General features: G+C 40.0%; 2 protein-coding genes and 1 pseudogene across 2 annotated transcripts; all 3 read right to left on the reverse strand.

Annotated features, from left to right (window-relative positions):
• Window positions 1-225: 225 nt before the first annotated feature.
• Window positions 226-1,639, reverse strand: LOC115739967 (loganic acid O-methyltransferase-like). Its single transcript, XM_030673284.2, has 2 exons — window positions 1,487-1,639; window positions 226-862 (listed from the first exon to the last, which is right to left on the reverse strand). Exons 1-2 carry the CDS (start codon window positions 1,637-1,639, stop codon window positions 371-373), a joined length of 645 nt encoding a protein of 214 aa, XP_030529144.1. The 3' UTR covers window positions 226-370.
• Window positions 1,640-2,177: 538 nt separating this feature from the next.
• LOC115740052 (tetratricopeptide repeat protein 5-like) lies at window positions 2,178-9,112 on the reverse strand. Its single transcript, XM_030673416.2, has 13 exons — window positions 8,831-9,112; window positions 7,884-7,993; window positions 7,681-7,791; window positions 7,515-7,572; window positions 6,829-6,918; window positions 6,586-6,680; window positions 6,328-6,381; window positions 4,482-4,619; window positions 4,102-4,159; window positions 3,862-3,976; window positions 3,548-3,617; window positions 2,822-2,893; window positions 2,178-2,654 (listed from the first exon to the last, which is right to left on the reverse strand). The coding sequence occupies exons 1-13, from the start codon at window positions 8,994-8,996 to the stop codon at window positions 2,538-2,540; spliced, it is 1,254 nt and encodes a 417-aa protein (XP_030529276.1). The 5' UTR covers window positions 8,997-9,112; the 3' UTR covers window positions 2,178-2,537.
• A 3,230-nt stretch (window positions 9,113-12,342) lies between these two features.
• On the reverse strand, window positions 12,343-14,126 carry LOC115739966 (annotated as a pseudogene).
• Between the last annotated feature and the right edge of the window lie 3,178 nt (window positions 14,127-17,304).

Consider the following 17,304-nt stretch of genomic DNA (forward strand, 5'->3'; position numbering starts at 1 on the left):
CAAACGAGTTATCTTGTTGCTTATCCTTTGCAGATCTTGACTTGATTTGCATTTGAAACATCGGAAACCACATTCAGTTTGGAACGTTGAAAATGCAGTAGGACAACTTAATCTACACTGACTTTTGCCATATTAAATTCACTTTAGAAGCCTCTGAAAGAGAGTACTGGTAATTTCGGATCCAAAATGTTTGCGGAAAATCTCTTCCATTACTGCTCTGAACATTTCCCAAACACGCCAACACATGCACAAGCATGAACTCAGAAGCCACTATGCCATCCAGCCGACATGGCATCAGAATTACCAGCGGCCCGTCCTCCGCCATCTCCTTCGATCTCACTTCGAAGAACTCCTCCACATCCCTCTGAAACTAACTAGCAAAGGCTTCGGCGACTCGATGAGAACTGCCGGCGTATGGGATCCTTCCTCCGTTCCATGCGTGGGAACTGACCTTCTTCACTTCCTCAGGAACCTTGGTCAGCCAGGGAAGCGCGAAAGCTGAGTGCATCAAATTCATTGAAGCTGCCGGGAACAGCCGGCCATGGAAGGACCCCGAAACTCCTGCCCCCATATAAGGGCGATTGGGTGGAAGAGCTCGGAAGGGGGTGTTGAAGTCATTGATGGTTTGGTCATTGAAGAACACTTGGAACTCGGGTATCTGATCGGATCCTAGGCTCGCGTTCACGTATGCAAGGTTTATTGTGTCGATTATGGTCTGCATGGAGGTGAAGGTGTTTGGTCCAACCGAACACCCGAGATCGGCGATGCGGAAGACTTGCCAAGCAGCATTAGCCGGTGGAATCATCAGCTTTTCTTCAATGCTATGCATTAGCAAGAGCTTTGTTTGATCTGATGCCGCTCCCTACAATAAAGAAGTCGAAACAAGCATTGATTTCACCTTTAGAGACCACTATTTCCTTTTATTCAATGAAGCCATAAAAAAATCTTTGTGCATAAGCATGTTGACAAGATATACACCTCTGTTTCTGCTGTGTGAATGTATTCTTATGAGTCCAACATAGGGATGATGTACCTTCCGTCCGTACAATACAATTTATAGGGAAAGGTCAATTTAAATTTTTCACCTAATCAATGCCCGGACTTTTTGCAACATAAATTATGGTTTCTTTCCTTGTTTTCCTTTCATTCCATGTTAATGCGGATGATTATGAACTTCATCCCAAACATACGGTGAATGCATGCATTAAGTTAACGAGTAAAAACAATCTCATGTTATTTTGAACTAATTTACAATCATATGGCCGGATCCCGACCCCTAAAGCATCGAAGTAGTTTCATAACCCATGGATAAACTTGGAACCTTAATCCATGAAAAATCCAAGATTTATATTTATCAGGCGCAAATGTCTCATAACTCCATAACCCTTAGAATTCGAAATGTAATAGGTAAAGCCCGCCCGTGATCTCGCGTCACAAGACGAGTGAACAAATGCTTGCTTCTATGCAGCTTGATAATCAAACATACAGGGAACATATGGGGAGGGAAAAACGCAACCTGGTACTTACAGTTTTGAGAGTAGCTGTTTGGGCCATCTCCACCATTCATGGCAAGAGAGTCTTCCTCCATTGTTGATCTCCCTTCTCTTACTCCCAGCCTTTTGTCAGGACGATTAACCATCCTCAAGTCAACTCATATACAGCTTCAACCAAAAAGAAAAAAGGGGGAAAAAAACACCCAGTGGAGTGTCATTTCCAAATGGAAAAATAGCAAATGACGAAGGCACCCCACCTCCCGCCTCTTATCACTAAGTCCAAGCAGTTTTTGCTTTCTCTTGTTTGCTTTTTCTCTAATTCTCCTCTCTTTGATTTTTGTTTTACCTCTTTACAGATAATGGGAGCCAAACACCACGCCTAATATTAGCGTCCCCGCCCCTCTAATCCATTTACCAGCAGGACGCATACCTATTGGCCCTGTACCGGTGCGAGGTCAACGGGAATTTAAATTGCTAATGTATGTGTACATTTATCACCACCAATTATAGAAAGCCAAAAAAGTACAAAAAAAGAAAAGAAATGTTATGATTCCATGCTCTTCTTGGGTGTACTTAGATTTGGTGGCATGTTCAGGAGGTCATGAGGAGTATGCTATTAGTGATGATTTGCCAGCTGACGAGCACCGTGTCACTGGGGATCACAGCTGAGGGCGGTAAAGAGAGGCAGAAAGAGTGACCAACGCATAAATTTGCAATCTGACCCAAAAATCATACATTTTACAATATGGAGACTATTGTTGTTATATGCAATCTAAGATACAATCTCCCCTAGGCAGAAGACACACACAAGGAACACCCACTTGACGATCAAAGCTGCACCATCAAAAAATGAATCCGCATTACATTTGGTTCTCATTTGGTGCATTGGTAGCGGATATGAGCAACAACTCGCTGATTTCGCTCTTCATTTTCAACTTACTGGTTCATCCTTGTATCCCTCTAGACGCTATGCAAACAACCCAGGCCAGGAAAATCAAGAGACGCCCACAACTCAGTAAGATCCAGGCACTTGATACTAATTGTTCACGGTTTGTGCTGTGCAAGGAAGGACGTTCCGACTGCCTGGCCTGGTGGCAAAGGCTTTCCATTCACAAGCAATTGTTGAAGGAAATCCACACGGATTGATCTGAACTGGTAAGTCTGCTCGGATATTCAATCAATAAGAAAGGAAAAGCAGACCAGGGGTCAATAGGACTCGAGCTGCAAGATATGGTTTATACAAGGGTACTGTTTAGAGGAAATGAAGTTTGATAGCAACTTGCTCATTAAGAAATGTGAACACGGACATATGCTCACAAAACAAGTACCTTCCCACTCCAAGTAAAATCAACGTGATGGTAATAAGGATCCAAGAGCATCAGTTGATCTCCTTCTTTAATCTGTAAACACAAATCGCCAAACAGAAGTCAAGATGGTGAATAGTGACTGCATGCAGAAAGTGAAGTTACGATTTGTGCTGAATACGCAAGATTAATGCACTTTTCAACCTAGTTTTTGTATCTGATACACTAAAATGCATCCTTCACCAATCTACCAGTGACGATACAAAACCCCAGAGTAAACACATATGGAGCAAACCGCCTGAAAGTCCTAGACTGACATCTTAGATATAAGAAAATGAAGGATAAATTTCCTCTTTGATTTTTAATCACCCGAGGCGCTAAACTTTCAACTTTTTTGCAATTGGTGCACTATGATCCAAGTCCAGCCAATTCTCTGGCAAAATATAACATGATGCCCATGTGGCAATGATGGTGATACACCCGCCAACAATTAGTTGGAAAATTGGCTAGTTCCTGTCAAAGTGCATACGTTGCAAAAATTGAATATTCAGTGCATTAGTTAATTGAAATGAAGCGCTGTGATATGATTGCAAAATTCACTTACTTCAGTGATGATGAATGAAATTTATTCGAGCGACAAAGGAGCCAAAAGAAAGTAGTAGATAGAGAGCAAAGAACACTCGGAACAAAACAGTAGGTCCAAAGAGTCGATTTTCACATTTTTTGCAGAAAGAAACAATTAAGTCTTACCATGTCATTCCGTATGCCATAAACTGAAAGGATAAAACACGTCTGATTTGAATCACATGCTAAATAATACCTGCCAAAACCACGACAAAGTTCGTAATAAGCAAGCTGCTCAAAGGATCAACAAGCGTGTTATGATGCTTCAGAGACATAAAATGGAACATGTATGTGGAGTCGCCTACACTCAGTTTAATATCCATGTGAAAGTATTGCATCATTATAATACATGTCAAGCACGCAATAATGTCCAGAAGCCATGACTAAATCAGTTTGATCAAATGCACAAAGATGAGAACATTGACAAGCAGAGAACTTACAGGGGAGAAACGTTATCATGCTTTATGAAGAATAGCACCTTTCCAACAATGGCTATTGCTTTGTTAAGACCCTCAAATAGAAGATCCACATGCGACTTTTTGTGGGAGGAACTCACTATTTATAAGGACACGTCCCCGCACAAACAAACAAAAGAAAAGGAAAGCGAATTAAATGCATTTCCAGAAATACAAAAGCTTTTCATAGAGAGTAATCAGTCAAAGCAAACGATTACAACTCACAATTGGCAGAAGCCAGCGATGATGCAAAAGACGCAAGTCGTTTCCCTTTGGCGTGTACCTGTGTGCACGAACCAACAATTTCAAAGTAAGGATCTCATATTCACATCACTAGCATCCACAGAAGACGGACAATCGTTGATAAGTTTCATGAAAACCAAGGAGACAGCACCAAAAGAATTTTAACTCCCATAGTAACATTATAACTGAACTTTTGGAAGAGATTACAACAACTCAAGAGTCAGTTTCTCTTATGTATTGTCAAAAGGCGATACATCTACTTACTAGCAGTTCTAACTCCCCAAAATACACATGTTTATCAACCAGCTAAAAGACAGTTCCGATATTGAGTAGCTAATTTCTTCACTCAAAAATAACTTTACCTTCAAGAAATTCTCTAGCTTGTCAAGAAGACTGACTATCTTCTCAACCTCCTCAGATGCATTCAGACCAGGATCCTTTAGCGCAGCAGCTTGAAATCCAGTAAGGGCCCTTTCATAGTTCTCTAGGTACTTATTTACCTGAAGATGAAAACAACATTGAACAAACTGGGAATGACGAGGAAAATGACCTAATGAGACTGCCAATCCCATCCCAAACATCACGTTCCAAACTTAAAAAATCTCATGAGGTATTGCTCATCAGATCAATTGAACAGGTCTCATCACTGCAGAGTCCATGAACCTTTAATCTCTTTTATTATCACTTCCTGTTCCATCTATAACATTCCTTTCTTTTTTCTTTTTCGGTTTTCTGTTTTTTCAGCTCCCGGATAATAGCTGCTTAGTCTTAGTGTTGTAAAAAGATAAATGTGATTTTTCTCAGTCATTAAACTTCAGCAATAACAAAGGAGTCGTCCTTGATGTTAACTAAAATATTGATATATACAGGTGATTGGTGTTAACAACACATTGTAATATAGAATACCAGAATCTATAGCAGACTCATAGTGCTAATTTAGTTTTTCACTGTGAGATAAATAGTCCATGCGAATCATCATGGGACAACTTTTACAGTAGGCACATCATGTGCACCAAATGCAAATGTTTCTAAAAGCAATCAGGTATAGGTACTGTCCTGATCTACAAGCATTAACCTAGAGCAACAACCCAAGGGCCTGATATGTCAGTGTGCTAGTACTGGGAGTCTCCTCCCAACAATCAACACCTTGAAAATATCTTTTGAAAGCCCCCCTTTAATTGACCAGACTCTACTTAGAGGATCATTCAGAGGATTAATGGGCACTTCCCAAAAATATAAGGTTGACTAGCGGGAGAACACAGTTGATAAACTAGTGCTAGTCAGTGAGAGTTATTTAAAAAACAACAAAAGGAAAGTCAAATTTATTTGGACTATGCAAGAACCAATGATCTCAAATATATTTTTCACAGCAGTAATATCTGTTTCTTCTTTATTTTCTTTAGGAAAGAAATGAAAAGCTTCTTCAGCATCGACATCTGAAATGATATTTAAAACCTGGAGCATTGCAAATGTAAATTGCGGTTCTATGGCACACCAAAAAAGTCAAACTGAGGAGGATAAGCCTCTTAGAGAAAGAAGTAATGTGGGTGACAAGGAAATTATCCACATGGTATCGTTACTTTGACCACAGTTTGCATTGCATCACGGATTCATAAGAAAACTGATGAGAAAATACTGAGCTAAATGCTTTCGTTATTTGCTTCCCGTGCTTAATTTTTTAAAGCTTCCTAACAAATTTGGTAATGGATTGATCACATTACCCATACACTGCCTTGGATGTCCAAGTGATCATGCACATTGCCATTTTCTGGGACAGTTTACCTCATTTGACACCCAATTCCAATCATGCAATCACCATTTACAGCCTCCTCCTCCCTCCCCCCCCCCCCCCAAAAAAAAAAAAAAAAAAAACCCAAAATGGAAAATTGAGTGGACATGTGACATTGCCTGCCCATCCTGTAAAAAGAATCCTCAGTGCACACCTCATCTAGAAACAAGCATAATGACAAAAGGAACAAAAAAATCTAATCATCTGCACCCCCTTATTATGCAACTAAGAAGAGGAACACCAAATTTTATGTGACAGACAGACTACAGTCAGCTCATCTACACTCTAGATGATTACTCAATATATTCAATCCCCGATTAAACATTTTGTAATCTTGATAACAAAAAAGAAATGATAAAGGCAAGTTTCTCAACTTCATGATATGGCAATGTAAAGTATAAGAACAAAGTTTCACTTACAGTAGCACAGTTGAAAAATAGGTCTGGATTGGATTCCATTCTGTCATCTTTTTCCTGATGGTAATAAAATATTAGAGCATAAAATGGTAGAAAGTTTTAACTACAACAAAAGCAAAAACACCTGTTAGTATTAGAAGGTTCTTTCCAGGTAATTAAAAGTTCCATATGTGCATCAAGATGGAATTAATCAGCTTGGATCACAAATATGATCATAGGAATATTACAAAGGTTTTCCTCCTTCATCTTATTGACACTTACAGCATTCTGATATGCTTTCAAAGACTGATGAAGTTTGCTAAGATCCCAGGCTCCAGTCACGAAAAAACTAGTGAGGCATGCATTTCCAAGGTTATCTGCCAGGTTTTAAATGATTCGACAGCTAAGATGGATGATACACCTTAATAAAAACAAACAAATAGGGGAGGCTGACACATGAATCCCTGGGACGATGCAACCAAGTCAAATAGGGGAAAACTGGATGGAAGATTGTTTTGTCCTTACACCAGGAATTCCCATCCTTCACATCCAAAGCAATAGCTTCTTTTGCATGCTTTATGCTTTCTTCAACAATTTCTGCTTGGTTATCAGAACCTACATTGAAAAAGTTTGCATTAAGCGAAATAGGGCAACCATATCAAGCAAGCCAAAAAACAAGTTCTTATCCCTACAAATTTTCTCCCTTTTGCCAAGATTTTGCATCCCATCTTCCTCTTAGCTTCTTTGCATCTTGGCTTAGCTGATGCAAAGGGTGTCCCATTTCCTACTGTTCTTGTTCTTATTTCATTTTATGCAAACTTGATTTACTTCGGTGGTGGTTTTGTGGGGGATGTCACATTTGTTTATGAAAACTTGGCATTCCTAGAAGGAGATGTCCTCCTCCATTTGAATTTGGCTCGCTGATACTTGTCTGAGGAGGACACAGGATATCCTAAGAATAGACACAATTTGGAGGACAGGCAGAATTATGAAATTACTTGTGACAATTTAATGCCGTGCATGACCACGACACAATACTAGTTTAATGTGACCATGACACAATACTAGTTTAATGCTGAAATCGCATTACCAGGCATACGGCCCTAGCGGCAATGTTCCAATTCCCAAAGAAAAGAAGCCAAATGATGCTTCAGAGACATAATACTTTCAGAGAGACTTCCAATATAGATAAAAGTATACACAATACTTGCCTTGAGCCATTTTCCTTTCAAGCATTGATAGTTGACATAGAATCTCCTTGTTTGGACCCTTCATGATGCCAAATCACCAAAAGTTTCAGGCATAGATATTGACTCCGACAAGCGGGCCAGATGGTTATCATTTAACACCTAGAGTACAAAAAGAGATACAAAGAACCTTGCTTAATGCGAGATTGAAGCAATTTTTTGCTGAGGGTAGGTCTCCCTTCTTCCAAATGCAGTTACCTAAACATAACCAAGCATCTGCAAGAGATGGATTCAACTTAACCTGGACCAAAAAGGTTTTGTTTTCACAAAAAACTAACATCAAGCTAAAGAATAAAACACATGAAACAGAAAAACCACGAATTCGGTGCTCACAGCTTTCGAGAGATGTTCTTCTGCTTCTTTCTTATAGTCAGGAAATACATCCAATATCTTTCCTCTTAGATATTCGTATGTTGCTCGTTGTAGAGGCAATTTTCTCTTTTCTGCCCAATACAGAGAGAAGTGAAACCAGAAATTATTTTCACAGACTGCTAAAAGAGAAAAGCCCAATTGCATTATTTTCAGTATATTACTGGTTATAACATGAAGGTTCATCATAAGAGCAAAGAAGGGGCGCCACCCATTTTACCAAAGTCATTTACAAGACAATGTCTATGCTACTCAGACGCAACATATTCATCGGCAAGCATTACGAAGATAACCAAATGTGAGATTTCTGTAGCAACTTAATATCAGCTATTTGAAGCCTCTTTATTCCCAATCCAATGAGATGAATCAGAACCACCATTCTTTTCATTGCTCTTATTTTCTTTAACAAACCCACATTCCATTTTCCACTAACTCCAGCCACAACAGAAAATTCCCATGTCAAAGAAGATAAGTAAAGCAGTTAAAATAACACATAAAGACACAGAGGCGAAGACGCAGAAGCATGAAACTGACGTGTGTTTTTATTACCGACTAAACAAGGGCCCGGAAGCACAAGAAATGCTCCTTTTCACTGGTATCACACGAAATGCACAAGAACAAACACGGATCAAATCCTCCTCAACAAAATAAAAAACTCGCATACTCCCACATATCCCGCAACGCAGCAAAATGAGACGTGCCTTATAAGCACAACGCAATGTTCGCATTCGCCACGCAAAACTTCAACAGCGCCGAATTCAACCTCTCCTGAAGTTCCACGAACTACCAGATCAATCAAATGACGAGCTCTTAACACAATGAAATTGTGTTAACAATCAAAACTTCAACGCAATGTGAAGATTGCGAAAGGGTATTGAGGCTTGCCAACCAATGAAATTGAAAAGAGTTACCAGGAGGAATGGAATCGAGGAGCTTGAGCGCCGAGTTCGATTCGTCGAGCAACTTCGAGAGCTTGTCTTCTGGATTGGAGGGGAAGTAGGTGTCCCGGACGCGATAGAGATTGCTCGCAGCTTCAGCCGCAGCTGCGAGCAAGCTCGGTTCCGCTTGACTGCTCATTTCGGTCGCCGGCACGAAGAAATCGCAGTTGATCGAAGTCGCGAGGATGGACGAGCGCTTGAAGACGGCACCGGCGGGCTCGAAGAGAGAGGATCGGTCAAACGACCTCGTTTGCTTTGTTTATGGCACAGTTTTGGCCCTTTTGATTTTTTATTGTGCAATCCAGCCCTCTACCTTATCTATTTTACAATCAAGTCCTTTTATTAAATTGCGTTGTTTTAAAAAAAATAATTCGAAAAATATTTTTTTAATATAAGTCCTTCTATTAAGATTCTATTGTTTTGAGGAAAATAAATAATCTAAAATATATATTTTTTCAAAACGAGCATTTAAATCGGTCAAAATAATTTATCAAAAATAAACAGAGCCTAAATACTTGTAGTGAAGTTGTATACGATATTCTTTGATGCGGGAAACATCGGCTTTAACGGGAACTGCACGGCCCAATCCAATTTCCCGCTCTAAGGGCCGAGCTTCTTGCATCACCCGACCATCGAACCTCGTCCTTGAGTCCGGCTCGAATGACGTGTTCAACTATTTCCTCTGTCTCGACGCCCCGATGCATACGGGCAAGGCCATGCTAGCGGAAATGGCCCGCTTGATCAGCGAGATCGACAAGCTTGGCACCTGCAGGATCGTGATGTTTTCGTTGTGCCCTGTCGGGTGCATCCCGGCTCGAGCGCTCTTGCCGGTTGGCCAACGTTAGCGTGTCTCTCACTCGACGGGTTTGGAAGAAAATTACAGTACAGAACCGAAATTGCATGAACATCCGGTTACGCTATGCTTCTTTAATTGTAGTGATCTATACTCACTCTGAGACAGGAAATAAATTGCTTTTCGAGATTAATTCTTTACTTTTTATCAACTTTCTTTTGAATTTATCACAAATGCCTTAAATTTGTCAACTCGCATATGTCCTTATCAATGTTTATTTGTGTCACTTAACAGCTTTACTCTCATTATTTTACCAATTAATATCAATTCTTATTTTTTTCGACCAAAAAAAATAAAATCTTTTTTGAATTGTTTACCAAGGTATTTTTTATTTGATTTTTTTTTTTTTAGGTTTTGTTAGCAATTCTATTGAGTACCAACTTTTATTTACCTTATCCACTGATCAAATTTACCAACAATTTAAGAATTTACTGACCTTAATGAGAGCGATTACCAACTTTTGTCCACTTAATTTATCAATTTCTGAGTTAACTACCAACATTTATATGGTATTTAAGTTGCAATTAATCTATTCTTTGACAAAAAAAAAATCTCATCTTTTAGGAACTTTTAGATATCATTTATACTAAAGTCCCAGATTTATCAATTTCTCTTATCTATAACCGAAAAACAGTTTTGAGTCATTTACTGACATTTGCATGCTTCTCTTATCGACGACATAGTCTTACCAATTATTATATGAAACTTACAAGTTTCATTTGTGTAAGTTACTAATTTTTTAGACTAAGTTAACAACTAATTTTAAGTTCTAACTCTCATTCGAGTTATTTGGAAACATTTATTTATTTATTTTCTTTAACTTACCAACTTTTTTTTATTTAGTTGTTACTTTTATAAATACTTCCTATCAACTAGGGAAAATTACTCAATTAGTCCTAAACCTACTTTACGGATAAAAATTCAGTTCTAAATTTTTAAGTTTTGCCAATTTAGTCTTTAATCTTTGCGTGAAATTTCAATGTAGTCATTTTAGTCAATTTTCGTTAGAAATCGCTGATGTGGTACTGATTGAATTCAAACAATTTTCGTGTTGTTTGGCACATCGGGCGAGGGCCGTTGACCATCGTCTATCACTTTAAAGGGGGAAAAATAAAAGAAAATAAAAAATGTCCAAAAGATACTAATATTATAAAAAATTATCTACGTCGGTGTTGGTCGCGCCACATAGGATGGTCGCGTCCACGTCAGTGAAAATGTTTAAGACTGAATTGATACAATTGGAATAGGTTTAGGATTTTTTTGATAAATTTTCCTCATTCGATAAGTAATCGGTATTTGCGTTTGCACGTGAATTCTCAGTCTTGCATGAGATCGGAGTACGAAAGAAAATTATTTCCTTATGATGGGGAAACCTAGTTTACATAGATTAATCTCAGACTTAAGAAATGCCCACTAATCTAGATCGGGTAAGATGCCAGCCAATATTCGGATGGGTGTGTCAAACAACACGAAACTTGCCCGTACGTGGTGGTGAAAGGAGTCAAATGTGTGCTTTAAACATAATCCCAGCACATTCCCACTCCTAAATTAGTTGCCATACACTTGTTTGAATCCCATGGAGGGGCAGGCTGGTGTTGTCCATAAGTATTTATAGCAACGCTGAATTTCTTGAGCAACTTCATTGGTGGCGAATGACATGAAGTCCATCAGAGAAAATGCAAGTGACTGAAGGAACATCTGGGGTTGATGCGGTGTGTTCAGATTAGAGATGAGGTCGGTAAACAACGGAGCGTATGAGAGCAAGAAGGTCTTGGCTCGAGTCTGCATCGGTGAAAGGATGGCCGTCTTGAGCAAGCGTCGATGGCTGTGCTCAGTGTTCACAAGGACATACAGAAGCCTTCTATGTAGAGAAGCTTGGCTAGTTTTAGCATTGCTCCTATGTGGCTTTTTGTATGGAGCTGGGACACAAACGACATGGGGTTCTAACTCTCGTAGCTGTGGCTGATTGGGGTGTCCAATGTCCATGCCTTCCTCTCTCCAAGGTGGCTCTAGTTCAAAGCATAATCCAGGAAAGAAAAAGCTGATATGGGTGGTCAGTCTTATTTTCCCAGATGAGGGGGAAGACGTAGTGCAAATGTTCATGACATTGATGTACTCTTTTGTAGTATCAAGACGAAATCTTCTATCAACATATGACAAGCATGAGTGTCATTTAAGAAAGATTGACCGATAATTCCTTTTCAAAGAATGGTGGATGAACTAGTTAGCTGTAATTGCTGTCACAATGCGATGCCGGCAGTTTAGAGCCAATGAACCTGTGCAATATGTTGAAAATCTCACACTGAAGTTTCGGACACGTTCTGAGAAGATGTCTGTGTGTCATCCAAAAATCTTATTGCCTGACGTTCCTTCGGAGGCGATTTTTATCTTGTAATAGTTGTCCAGTGATGAATAACAGACTTGCGGCTTTGGACTAGCTGAAAGCAGCTTTCTAGAAACATAGTTTTCACCAGAAGAGCATGACGAGAAATCTTTGAAAGTTATGACTGGGCATGAAGAGTAGAAGATGGGTGTAGGAAAGACAGTCTCTTCTTGAAGTTATGGGGAACAAGTTTACAGGCTAGATGAATTAGGTAGTCTGTGCAAACCTGTCGAAACACACATTATATAATCTCATTACATTAACCATAAACAAAGTATAATGCTGTTGTGAACAAAGAATTACCTATGGTAGCAGTGCTGCACAAACAAACTTATGATGCTGTTTTTAAGTTAGAAGTGCATCCAACAGCCTGTCGAAATTTATGGACGATGACCCATTTGGATCTGTTGCCTCCTGCGCTAGTTTCTTCCACTCTGTGATTCTTTCCTTCATTTTTTTTCCCCTTGTCTCCTTCCATCAATTCTCTCACTAGCCTTTCCACTTCCTCTCTTTTGACCGCGCCTGATAACTCCCAACCAATCTTCCATTTACTACAAGTGTAGGTGCACTTCGTCCTCTGGTCGCCAAAAGATGGCCAAAATATCATTGGGACTCCTGCCGACACACTCTCGATTATAGAGCTCCATCCGCAGTGCGTTAAGAACCCTCCGGTCGACATGTGGTCGAGAACTGCCTCCTGTGGACACCAATCTGCACTCATACTCCTTCCTTCTATTTCTTCGATGAATTCCTGGGGAAGAACTGCCGAATCCCCTCTTACAAGGTCAGGCCTAATTATCTACAAGAATGGATGTTTGCTGTTGGCCAGTCCCATTGCAAACTCAATAAGCTCTTCTCTTGTCAAGACAGCTACGCTGCCGAAATTAAGGTACAGAACTGACTTCGGTTCTCTTGAGTCAAGCCATCGAAGACACTCTGTATATTCTCTCCACAGATTGCAGTCAACAGATTTCAGGGGCCTCTCTTCCTTGACTAGTTTGTTAACAAGTAACGAGAGTGGCCCGATTGCATAAACGCGAGGAAACATCGATGATAGAGCATCAAGCAATTCTGATTCAAGGCCATCAAATGTATGAAAAATGATTGCTGAGGCTGTATTTGCTCTCTCAAGGACATCCATTGTAAAATTGAACAAAAGATCGTCAAGTAGTACGTATGGAGGTTGGCAGGTCCCACAGTTTAATATTCTTCATTTCAGGAATCCAGTCAATTACTGTATCCAAATAGCCGCTTGTTAAGTAGCCGGTATCTGCATCATGTATGATATTCTCAGTCTTACATGTATATCATATTACAAAAATAGATTCCTCTTTTTACTAAGAAGGCTAGTTTTAAGCCATACACATAATTCACACGTATGTGCGTTGCTTAACCATTGAGTGTACTCACAGGGTTCTAGTAAATTTATCTTCCTTGTACCTTTTAGTGGCGCGAGACCCTTTTCCCTGAGCGTCTGGTATTGTTTGAATCCTATGAAGGCGCAGGCGGGGATTGTCCACAAGTGTATGATAGGGGTGCGAATTCTCGAGCAGTTTCGTCGCTGGCAAATGACATGAATCCATCGGAGAAAATACAAGTGACTGGAGGAACATCTGAATTTGGTGCGGCATGGCTGAGGCTGGAGATGAGATCAGAAAATGGAGCAGACATGTTCTTTCTGGCTGCATCACATTGGACCATGGGGTCTTTTCTTGAGTCTGCATCCGTGGGCGGAAGGCCGTCGGTGATGGTCAGGAACTGAAAGCCGTGGAAGCCAGCGAGGGCTCAAGGTCCCCGCGATTTCAGTAAGCGTTGATGGTTATACTCGGTGTTCACAAAGGATATGTAGAAACCTTTTGTACACAGAAGCTTTGCCAGTTTTAGCATTGCTCCTATGTGGCTTTGGTATGGACCTGGGATGCAAACGGCATGGCTTCTCTGATCTGTGGCTAATTGGGTTTCCATGTCTCTCTCTCTCTTCGTCTCTCTCTGGTGACGCTCTGTTGGATTTTGCTGAAGCGTGTGTGCAAGTGGGGACGCATTGGAGTTACTTGCAAAAGGACAAAGCTTGGCACTTCAAGATTTTCTCTGCAAATATTGACCGACATCCCTTGCTCGCGAAGTCTGACAACAAGCCGCTCTTCTTGACCAATTTAACCACCGCCTAGTTCGACCAAAAAAAAGAAAAGAAAACCACCGCCTAGGACTTCAACGGTTGGCTTTTCTTGCTTCCCACGCGGGATAGAGAGTTCTACAAAAATGGTTCAGCAATTGAATTGTTGGAAATTAAACCAAATTCATCAATGCTAGACTATTGATCGACTTCCAATGTATCGACTTAATGTCGATTTAGTGAATGTGGTGTCGATTGCCAATGAATGGTGGACTTTCAAGATGCATGCACGAATCAATACTTGTTTTTCGAGAGTTATTATTAGTTGAGTCTTTCAAGAGTCTAGTCTTATTCTAATGTATAGTAAATGCTATGTATGTACATGCGTCTGTTCATGTAATTAGAGTATATCAAGAGTCGTGTTTCAAACTTATAAATATGCGTGTCTTGTAACCATTTCAGTATGAGTGAATCAATTGTGAATACAGAATATTGAAAAGCCATCTTTGGTCTCCTCCTCCTTCGCGAGTAAAGTTGAGTTGTGAGTGTTTGTTGGGAGCCCACATTCGATTATCCCATCAAATTGGTATCAGAGCTTACGGTTCACGATCATGGCCTCAACAAGCAATCGGCTTCCTTTTCAATATCCAAGCCTCACCAAAGAAAACTATGATAACTAGGCTTCTGGAATGAAAGCCATACTCGGTGCCCATGGTGTATGGGATCTTGTCAATACCGGCTATGATGAGCCGGATGAAGAAGTCATGTCGAATCAAACTCAGAGGAATGCTTTGGAGAAGACTCGAACAAAAGATCAACTCACGTTATCGATCATCTATCAAGCCTTAGATGATTCTATGTTTGAGAAAGTCTCGAATGCTACTACGTCTAAGGAGGCATGGGAGATCCTTCAAACCATACACCAAGGTGTAGAGAAAGTGAAGAATATTCGCCTTCAAACTTTGAGAGGTGAGTTCGAGATAATCCGTATAAAAGAATCTGAATCAATTTCTGATTATTTCACAAAAACTTTAGTGATTGTGAATAAGATGAAAAGGAATGGCGAAGACCTTCCCGATGTCCGTGTTGTTGAAAAAATTCTGCGGTCTTTGGATAAGAAATTTGACCACATTGATGTCGCTATCGAGGAGTCTAAGATCTCGATACCATGACGATCGATGAACTTCTGGGATCTTTGCAAGCTCATGAAGAAATACTCAAAAGAAACAAATTTGAGTCAGTGGAGAAAGTACTCCAAACTCGATTGACTATCCGAGATGACAAAGGCCAAGGAAGAAACCCTATGCAAACTTGATGGGTCAATCAAGATCGTGATCGAGGTCACGATAGAGGCTGTTTCCAAGGAAGAGGCCGTGGACGAAGCGGAGGAGATGTCACCCGAAGCAATGGGTGTTACCAGAATCAAAGAAGTGCTTGTGGAAGAGGAAGGAACACAAATGGCCGGTATGATAAATAAAAAATTCGATGTTATGATTGTAATAAAGTTGGCCATTATACTTTTGAGTGTTGGCGGAAAGAAAGTACAAATGTGGATGACAAGGCGAACTTGGTGAATGATGCGGATTAAGTTCTTTTATTGGCATTTAAAGAAAATGTAGACGATAAGAATGATACGTGGTACTTGGACACTGGAGCAAGCAACCACATGTGCGGTCGAAAGGAGATGTTTGCCGAATTGAATGAGACAGTCAAAGGAAAAGTCTCATTTGGTGATAATTCCCAAATTCTTGTCGAAGGGAAAGGTACGATTTTGATTCATCTAAAGGACAGGGCACGTTAGTTTATCACCAACGTGTACTATGTACCGAAAATGTCAAGCAATATTTTGAGCCTAGGACAGCTTCTAAAGAAAGGCTATACTGTCCACATGAAAAATCTTAGCCTTGTTTTGAGAGATTGCAATAATAAATTGATTGTGAATGTGAAGATGTCGAAGAATAGGATGTTCACTCTCAACATCAAAAATGAAATGTCTAGATGCCTTCGAGCATGTGTAGACGATCCTTCATGGTTGCGGCCCTTGAGGTTCGGACATCTCAACTTCGGAGGTCTCAAGTTGTTATCTTGCAAGAAGATGGTGTATGGTTTACCGACTATTGATCATCCCGATCAATTATGTGAAGGGTGTGTAATCAGTAAGCGGTCTCGAACAAGCTTTCCGAAGGAATCATCTTACCGAGCAAAGAAGCCATTGGAGTTTATACATTCCGATGTATGTGGCCCGATCACTCCTAAGTCTTACGGTAACCATCAATACTTTGTTGCTTTTATTGATGATTTTACTCAAAAGACTAGGGTACATTTTTTAAAAGAAAAGTTAGGAATGTTTGTTACTTTTAAACACTTTAAGAAAATGGTTGAAAAGGAGAGTGGTCATTTTATCAAGTCCTTGAGAACTGATCGTGGAGGAGAATTCACTTCTGGAGAATTCAAAAAATTTTGTGATTATCATGGCATTCGGCGTTTCTTGATGGCGATGTACTCCCCACAACAAAATGGCGTGGCTGAACGAAAAAATAGAACTATTCTTGACATGGTTCGCAATATGCTAAAAAGCAAAAATCTACCGAAGAAGCTTTGGGGCGAAGCTGTCATGTGTGCGGTTTATCTACAAAATCGGTGTCCCACGAAAGGACTCGATGGCATGACTCCACAAGAAGCATGGAGCGAGAAAAGACCTATTGTTTCTCACTTGAGAATTTTTGGGAGCATTGCATTTGCTCACATACCCGACCAGAAAAGATCGAAGTTGGAAGATAAGAGCAAAATGCTCATTTTTATCGGATATGATATCTCATCAAAAGCTTACAATTGTTTGATCCTAACTCTTTGAAAGTGTATGTAAGTAGAGATGTGAAATTCGATGAAGAAAGCTTGGGGAAGGACAATCGAGGAGTTGACGCGACCATTCATAATGACTCCATCCAAATGGAGACAAAAGATCACTCATCACTTCCTTCTCCAATATCTTCTCCATCATCATCAACTTGATCGTCAAATGATGACGAAGAGCCACTAGTACCGAAATCAAGGAGACTATCAAAAATTTATGAAGCTACCAATGAGCTTCACCTTGT

The sequence above is a fragment of the Rhodamnia argentea genome, chromosome 5 (assembly GCF_020921035.1).
Source record: "Rhodamnia argentea isolate NSW1041297 chromosome 5, ASM2092103v1, whole genome shotgun sequence".
Lineage (NCBI taxonomy): Eukaryota > Viridiplantae > Streptophyta > Magnoliopsida > Myrtales > Myrtaceae > Rhodamnia > Rhodamnia argentea.

Excerpts from the sequence above, each read along its gene's own strand:
- LOC115739967 (XM_030673284.2), bottom strand. The coding sequence starts at position 1,639 with ATGGTTAATCGTCCTGACAAAAGGCTGGGAGTAAGAGAAGGGAGATCA. Across the intron at positions 863-1,486 it reads TCCCTCCCCATATGTTCCCT|GGAGCGGCATCAGATCAAAC; the intron begins GTATGTTTGATT and ends TCTTTATTGTAG.
- LOC115740052 (XM_030673416.2), bottom strand. The coding sequence starts at position 8,996 with ATGAGCAGTCAAGCGGAACCGAGCTTGCTCGCAGCTGCGGCTGAAGCT. Across the intron at positions 6,382-6,585 it reads TGAAAGCATATCAGAATGCT|GAAAAAGATGACAGAATGGA; the intron begins GTAAGTGTCAAT and ends TATTACCATCAG. Across the intron at positions 4,620-6,327 it reads TATTTTTCAACTGTGCTACT|GTAAATAAGTACCTAGAGAA; the intron begins GTAAGTGAAACT and ends TTTCATCTTCAG.